Source organism: Corvus brachyrhynchos, unplaced genomic scaffold (assembly GCF_000691975.1).
Source record: "Corvus brachyrhynchos isolate BGI_N302 unplaced genomic scaffold, ASM69197v1 scaffold99, whole genome shotgun sequence".
NCBI classification, from domain to species: Eukaryota; Metazoa; Chordata; class Aves; order Passeriformes; family Corvidae; genus Corvus; species Corvus brachyrhynchos.
This window is the reverse complement of record NW_008239778.1, coordinates 3333461-3341720: the sequence shown is the minus strand read 5'-3', so window position 1 is coordinate 3341720 and position 8260 is coordinate 3333461. Positions and strand designations below refer to the sequence as shown.

At 40.4% G+C, this 8260-nt stretch overlaps 1 protein-coding gene across 2 annotated transcripts; it reads left to right on the top strand.

The window, feature by feature from the left end:
- The first annotated feature begins 597 nt into the window (after positions 1–597).
- Positions 598–8060, top strand: RFC2 (replication factor C subunit 2). 2 transcript variants are annotated; one of them, XM_017743005.1, is made up of 10 exons: positions 598–919; positions 1733–1774; positions 2172–2278; positions 3423–3524; positions 4292–4392; positions 5051–5208; positions 5571–5636; positions 6092–6172; positions 6499–6612; positions 7507–8060. In XM_017743005.1, the coding sequence occupies exons 1-10, from the start codon at positions 869–871 to the stop codon at positions 7540–7542; spliced, it is 858 nt and encodes a 285-aa protein (XP_017598494.1). In that variant the 5' UTR covers positions 598–868; the 3' UTR covers positions 7543–8060. The 2 variants fall into 2 exon arrangements, with proteins under 2 accessions (XP_017598494.1, XP_008638610.1); XM_008640388.2 differs by lacking the exon at positions 7507–8060 and adding an exon at positions 7269–7476.
- The last annotated feature ends 200 nt before the right edge of the window (positions 8061–8260 follow it).

The following is an 8260-nucleotide window of genomic DNA, read 5'->3' as shown; positions in this document are numbered from 1 at the left end:
TCCCCCGATGCCTGCCGGGGTGCAAGAGCTCAGTCTGGCTCGGAACCGGGGACTCTGCCTGCGCCCTGTGACCTGCCCGGTCTGTTGCCGGGGCTGGGAAGGCAGGAATCACAGAATCACAGAATGGTTTGGATTGGAAGGCACCTTAAAGGCCGTGTTGTTCCAGCCTCCTGCCACGGGCAGAGACACTTTCCACTAGACCAGGTTGCTCCAAGCCCCAGCCTGGCCTTGAACACTTCAAGAAATCAATAGTGAAGAAAATCCCATTGTTTTCCTTTGTAACCCAGAGAAAAGTCAGCCCTGCACTGTATTGACTACGGGAGAGCACGCAGGGTGGCTTCTCCCCTCAGGCTGAGGCACTGAATTCCTGTTTGAGCATTTTTTTCCCTCCTTTTTCTTTTTTATACCAATGGAATAAATTTTTATACCATCTGTCCTTCAGTCTGGGCCCTGATTCCTTGGGAAGTGTTTCTTTCAGGGTGCTACAGCTCTGGCACAGGTTGCCCAGAGCAGCTGTGGCTGCCCCATCCCTGGAAGTGCTCAAGGCCAGGCTGGACCTGAAGCAGCCTGGTCTCGTGGAAGGTGTCCCTGCCCATGACAGGAGGCTCCAGTGAGATGGCCTTTAAGGTCCTTTCCAAGCCAAACCATTCTGGGATTCTTTGAGTGAATGATTAGTTTTGTGGAATGCTGTGCTTAGCAGTGAGGGAGACCCTGCAGCACTTGCACTGAAGACATGTCCAGTCATCTTTGTCCCATGCTCTCTTAACATAATCCTCCTTGTCCATCACTCTAAAGCACTATTAAAGCGTTATTAGATGTGGTGAAGTGTGTGGAGTTTTACTTTTACAGGGTGGAAAAATACAGACCCATGAAACTGTCTGAAATAGTTGGAAATGAAGATACTGTGAGCAGATTGGAGGTGTGTAGCTGTCCCTGTATCTTTTTTCTTTATTTCTATATATCTATATTTCTTCATAGATCCACAGACCAGTAAAAACACTGTTGTATTTTACATACATACTTGAGTACGTGTAAGAAAGCTTCCTGATTTACTTAAAAAATTCCAAGTTTTACATAATATTTGAGTGGTGTGTTAAGGAAATATGCCTTTTTCAATTGGAATGTTTAAATTGGCTATTTGATACAGTTTAGATAATTTGTAGCTGTTATAATAATATTGTTTCAATTAATAAACATAATTCATATAACAACAGAAAGAAACATAATTTTTTATTTTTTTTAAAGAAACGTTTGCTGTATCAATTCTTCCCTGAAATTGTCAAAGGCAATGTTGGATGGGGCTTGGAGCAACCTGGTCTAGTGGAAGATGTCCCTGTCCATGGCAGGGGATTGGAATGAGATGGGCTTTAAGGTCCTTTCCAATTCCAGCTATTCCAGGATTCTATAATTCTATGACAAATTAATCTGTGAACACAGTATTTGTTAACAGAAAGATTATACTAGCAAGTGTATAATTAAAACAGATGCAAAGGAAAGGCAAGAGTACTAAAGACCTGTGGCATTAAGTCCTTTTAAATATTTCCATATTATTCTAGGGGCTGATTTCTAACAGTTCAGTTAAAAAAAAACAAACATATAAAAGCACCAAGGTTCAAAAAATGGAAACAGGAGGGGAAAAAAAGCATGTTTCTGATGCTTAAAATAGAACAGAATTGAAACTGCTTGTTCATGTTATTTTCTTACATAATTTCTTATTATCATTCTTTCTTAGGTCTTTGCAAAAGAGGGAAATGTACCAAATATTATAATTGCTGTGAGTATTGCTGTGTTATTCTGTATTTCAGTGTTAGTCCTTGATTTGAAATCTAGCCAGGATGGCCTCCCAGTACAGATCAGCTTTGTGCCTGAGTGTACTGGTGAGGGAGAGATATTGGTTGTGTGGTCTTGGAGCAATGTTCTTGGCAGAATACACAGAGAAACAAGTTTAACTCTGCCTCAGGTGCCTGCTGAAACACATCCTGTGCTTCTCCCTGCAGCATACGTCCTCTGTTAGGAGCAGAATCCTGAGCTCAGGCACAGCTTCCAGGCTGATGTTTTCTCTGCAGTTCCTCTGCTGCAGCCTTCTTTCATGACCGAGGAGATTTGTAGAGAGCACAGCTTAGACAATTGCATTAAACTTATCAGCAGTTGCTGCATTGTCACATTTTTAGGGCCCTCCAGGAACAGGTAAAACCACCAGTATCCTGTGCCTGGCTCGTGCTCTGCTTGGTCCTGCATTAAAGGATGCTGTTCTGGAGCTGAATGCCTCAAATGACAGGTGAGAATGAATAAATCTTACCAAATGTTTAATGAAAAAGCAAGTTTCCATTTCTGTTTTTAAACCCAGGCCAGTTTCATAGGCTTAATGCTATAGTAAAACCTCTAAGACTTATTTTAGTACAGTCTTTCCAATTAAAATTTAGGCAATCTTTGGTGTTCACCCATCAACACAGATATTATTTCCTGATGTTTTATAAACTTTATAGATACTTTCATTAATGAAAATATAAACAGGTAGAGTGCAGAATCCATAGTGGTACTTTTTTCTCAAATTTATTTGAAAGAGTTAAGCTTCCCACTGCATTCATGAGGATCCTAAGAATGAAATGTGAACAGGTTGTTTATACTGAAACTCTTCAGTGCTTAGAGGGAGAGAAATTAGGACTATAAGGGCAGTTGATTAAAATGTAGGATCAGGGTGTTAGATGTGTAGGGGACACTGACTGTACTCCAAGGATCTAATGGGCACTAGAGGCTGATTATGTTTCTCAGCACTAAGGGCTGATTACGTTTCCCAATTTCTGTTCAGACCCATCCTGAAGTATTCTGACATTTCCTGGTGGGTTGTCTGTGCACAATACCCTTCACCTACCTCTGTTAGTTATAGAAGAACTACAGAATCACAACATTCTTTTTCTAAACAGAACAAAAAAGTAAAATCCTTTCTTAATAAAAGTAGGTCTTTGCACTGACAGCCATGTTGTGCTGATATGATTCAGTCTATCCAGCTGTTTTTCTTAAACTCTTCTGAGATACAGCTGGGGCTGTGGATGGAGCTGCGGGAAGAACTGGCAAAGCAATCTTAAATGCTTCTGCTGTTATTTATTACCCTTTCCTTGTGCCAAACAAAGTCATTTTGTGGTGGTACTGCAAGTAAGGTTACTGATTTTGTGTATATTTGTGTTGCTACTGTTAAATTATTTTCTTCAAGACCCCCTAAAGCAAGGATTGTTGGTGTTTGAATCCGAATCAGTTGGACAGTGTGGCTTACAGCATGGTTCCATAGCAGTTGTACTGAAACAGCTGAAGGGGCAGGAACAAACAGTGGGAGAACCAGGAGCACTTCTGCTGTAGCTGCTGAAAAAAAATCTATTCTGTATTTTCACCCAACATATCATCAATCAATTGAATTATTGTTCCAGAGGCATTGATGTTGTAAGAAACAAAATCAAAATGTTTGCCCAGCAAAAGGTCACACTTCCAAAAGGTCGGCATAAAATAATCATCCTTGATGAAGCAGACAGGTATGTTGCTTTTCGTGACCTCAGCTACTGTGTGAAATGTGCCACATCTCTCCTGTCTGTAGAGCTCCAATCTTGGACAGTATTGAGTGTTTCTATCAAGCTGTTCAAAACAATTTGTTAGGAAATTAATATGGATTGAACAGTGTTTTTATGGGGGTACTCATAGCAAGCAGAGATTATTGCTTCAAAAGAGATGCTGAATATTGACGTGGAGTGCTCTGGATATGAAACAGCACCTTTCAGTTTGCTGGAAAGATGCCCCATCCCTGGAACTGTTCAAGGTCAGGTTGGATAGGGCTTAGAGCAACCTGGTCTAGTGGAAGGGGTCCCTATCCATGGCAGGGAGTTGGAACTGGATGAGCTTTAAGGTCCCTTCCAACCCAAACCATTCTGTGATTCTGTGATTCCTTCTCTTTGAAGAGTTTGGCTCATATAGAGAATTTCACTGGACGAAAATGGAACATTCTCCTCCTCCACCTTATGCAGGTGGTGTATTAATATTCTTAGCAGTGTTCTTCAGAGCATTAATGATTTCATTTTGCATGTTATGGATGTCAGTTTGCATGTTTTGGAGGTCTCAGTGACATTGCAGGGTTTGTTCACGTGACTAGAAAAAGCTGCTTAGTTTATCAAACCAGAATATTAAGTCATTTACAAAGCACAGCTTAATATCAGTAAACTCTGAAGCTTGTATGAAAACAGTTCTTAGGCTGCACTTTTGAGTGAGCAAAGGGCAAAATCTGTCCTAACTCCTTGTCTCCCTCCAGCATGACAGATGGAGCACAGCAAGCATTGAGAAGAACAATGGAAATTTATTCCAAAACAACACGCTTCGCACTTGCGTGCAATGCCTCTGACAAAATCATAGGTAAGTGCTGCTGGTTCCTGGGTGTTCTTGTCATATGTTCTCCATACTGTTGGCTAACTTCCAAGGCAGCTTCCAGAAATACCTTGGACCAGCTTGTTGCAAGAAAGCATGGTACTTCTGAAAAATCAAGCCACCTGTAGTTCAGCTGATAGGAGAGTTGATTTGTATAGTCAGAGAACCCTTTGAGCAGCCATTTTTAATGGATAGTGCCATATGTGACTGCAGAAGCTTTGGGCTTAATCTGCATCCCACTCTGCTACAGTTTAAGATGTTTGATGTATTGTTTACTGGGTACCCTTTTTGTCCTTTCTGAATCATAATCTTAAGTTTGCCTATAGGTGAACACATTGCAGACCTTTAGAGCTCCCTTGATAAAATAACGTGATAAACATCTATATTCAGAAATCCAGGAGAACAGAGGAAGCTGAGCTTTGTATATATTTCCACAAAACTGGAAAAACTCCAGTAGCACATTTGGGCTCAAGGGAAGGACCGTAACAATTGTATGTGCTTAAGGAGAGGCTGTGTTCTGCTTGGAGCTTACATACCAGTTTTCTTTACAAGATGTAAGAATTGTTGGAAACTGAAATGAAGACATGTTTCATTGTGGGGTTTTTTGAGAAAAAGGGAGAAGCTAATTACACATCTCTGTCCTCAGAACCTATACAGTCTCGGTGTGCAGTGCTGCGTTACACCAAGCTGACAGATGCACAAATCCTTGCCAGGCTACTGAAAATTGTTGAGAAAGAGGATGTATCATATACAGACGATGGACTAGAAGCCATAATCTTCACAGCCCAAGGTGATATGAGACAGGTAAGAGGAGAAAGACACTGAAACAAAGGCTTCTATTTAAAGCAAAAAACTTCTGAATTGCAGCTCTCAAGGATTTCTCTCTGGAGAGGTAAAGCAACGGGGATGTGACTTATGGCCCAAGAGTAACTAAACTATTTGGTTTTGTGAGGGCTTAAAATGCTTATTAAAAGTGAGTTGGTGGGAAGTGGATACCAAATTTGTGGGAGGAAATAAAGTCAGCAGAAATAGGTGATTTTTTTTCTGTTGTTTAATTGCAAACTGCTTATTTGGCATCATTTCCTGAAGTGCATTTCATCCTGGGGAGAGGAGTGAGAAGTAGAGCACTTCAGAAAATAAATAGTGTCTTATTTTTTCTTTCACAGGCATTAAACAACCTACAATCCACATACTCTGGATTTGGCTTTATAAACAGTGAAAATGTCTTTAAGGTCAGTAATAGCTGAAAACAGTTTTGCCAGAAGTTTAGCCCTATGGCTGTGTGAGATTCCATTGGACACATAAGCCTTTTTGCTAGTTTGCAGACAGCCCTGTGTATGTAGCAGTTACAGCATTAGACTTTAAAAAGCCCATATGCCTTTTGAAAAGATGTCCCTAATGGCACATCTGAGCCCCTGTGGCTTTGCAGCTCTCTCAAAGCACACAAATCACATAACTGCTGGGAAATTTCAGTGATAACTTGGGAACCTATACTTGGGTGTTCTCATTTCATGCTGTTGAGTCTGCCATGACAGACTATCTGAAAATTCAGATTACTTAAAATTTAGTCTGTATTATGGAATATTTCTGATTCAGTACTTCAACTCAGTGGAAGCTTGGTGAAAATACCAGAGGTTTAACACAAAGTCTTCTAATATTTTAAGTGTAATATTTCTCTTGGATACAGGTATGTGATGAGCCTCATCCTCTGCTTGTGAAGGAAATGATACAACACTGCATAAATGCAAATATTGATGAAGCATACAAGGTTGGTTTTCATGTCTTGTGTCAGTATAGAAAGACATTATTTCTCTACAAATTTTTTTGTTTGCTTTGAGGAATTCACAATGTGTGTTGTTTTTTAAGATAAGGGCAATACCACGTAGATGAACTAAATCCCTTTTGTGTGGGAGTTTGTTCAGATAAATAAGCCGACATGCAGAAAAGGAAGCTGTAGTGAAATTACTTGCTAGATGCTTGAGGTTAAATCAGCTGATAAATAGTACATGCAATTTCAGTTATATACAGCTGTTCCAAAAGTCAATATCTTGACTCACCTGGCAGATAAATGGGGGATTGTTCTTGCCTGCACAGATTCTTGCCCACCTGTGGCGACTTGGATACTCTCCAGAAGATGTCATTGGCAATATCTTCCGTGTGTGTAAAACCTTTCAAATGCCAGAATATCTGAAACTGGAATTTATCAAGGTTAGTACTAACCCAGCTCCTGATGGGAATCTTTTGGGCCTTTTCAAGAAGAGGATGTGATCGGGGGCAGCCTCAGGGGTTTCCATTTAAAATTTCTTGTATATTAGCATAAAGAAAGTGTTTCTTGACTCATTACAGCTTTCTTTCCCACTGCATCATCAGTTTGTCAGTAAGGGTCACTTGAAGTTTAGCATCTGAACATCCACAGAAGTGCCAGGGGGCACTTTAGTGATCAGCCAAAATTAATAGCAGATGTAATGCTGAATTTATTATTTGTACCAAAACCTCAAATAACTCCTTGAAAATGTTTATCAAGTGCATACTTGATTCTAGTCCAACAGATAGTAAAATATTAAATTATATTAACAGGCAGTTGACAAATGGTTAAGATGGTGATATGGAATCACTCTTCATATTTGAAACCTGTCCTCATATGTAGGCACCTTGCTTCTTACAAAGGAAGTGGGGGGGGAAAAAAGGCTTTGATTTTAAAAACAAAAGGCATTTTAGTTGGTTTAGAGTAGATACATTCTGTGAAGTTAGAGTGACTTGAAGCTGGTCTTTTAGCAGTAAGAGGTATGTTCTATTTAGTCATTAGTAAAATATACACAGACTGGGGGGGCAAACAGAAGACTTGACAATGTCTCTGTCACCAGGAAATCGGGTACACTCACATGAAGATAGCAGAAGGTGTGAACTCCCTTTTACAAATGGCTGGGCTGCTGGCCCGGCTGTGCCAGAAGACTGCAGCCCCTGCAGCCAGTTAGGCACCTCCTCGAGCCTGCTGAGAGGAAACCAGATTTTTTTGCAAAAATGATTCATGCTTTTTTATTTAGACCAATAAAGCTCTAAAATTTACTTTAACCTGTGAACTTTTATGTGTTTTATAACCAGGATAGAATGGAGGACTGTGACAGTCCAGAGCAGTAAGATCTTTCCAGTGCACTCAGCAAAACTGCTTATGTCCGTGGTACTGAGACCTAAGCAGGAGAAACGAAAATGGAACCCTGCTGTTAGGGATTACACTTCGAGCCTGGTCATCAGTGATCTTACCAAGACCAAGAAGGAATTTTTTTGCACAAAATACAGCATTAACTGAAGTTATAATTGAGATACATTGTGCAAGTGCCACTTTGTCCTGTGGGTAGGGAAGGTATGTTCACCAAACATACAGGAGAAATTTTACACATTTCTTAATGGTGCCACTATATTTTGGATATTCCTTCTGTAATCTTTAAAAGTTTTACTAAATTCTGGGATGCTCTGCATGTGAGGTCCCTTTCCTGTCCTTGCTTGTCCAGGTTAGGTAATGGCATAGTTTCAGCCTGCCAAGAAGCTACAGAATCATGTTTTCCTGTCCAGTTTTGGAAACACCTTGCCAGTGTAGATGGGCAATTAAGTGTGAAATGCAGAGAGAAAGTAAATATAAATTGAATTTGACCACCTGATATGAGATGTGGGATTTGTGCCTCCAAGCAGATACATCTTAATATAATGAAGCCTGGTCTGGTTACAGCAGTCACACAAAAGAGCACAGAGTCACAAGTTGCTGGTGTTGCACTTCTGCCCATTTTGTTGATGATTTCCACCCCAAGTGTTCAGTTCCCTACTGCAGCTGTCTTGGTGCCAAACGGATCCTTCCTGGCAG

Excerpts from the sequence above, each read along its gene's own strand:
- RFC2 (XM_008640388.2), top strand. The coding sequence starts at position 869 with ATGAAACTGTCTGAAATAGTTGGAAATGAAGATACTGTGAGCAGATTG. Across the intron at positions 2,279-3,422 it reads CTGAATGCCTCAAATGACAG|AGGCATTGATGTTGTAAGAA; the intron begins GTGAGAATGAAT and ends TTATTGTTCCAG. Across the intron at positions 6,613-7,268 it reads TGAAACTGGAATTTATCAAG|GAAATCGGGTACACTCACAT; the intron begins GTTAGTACTAAC and ends CTCTGTCACCAG.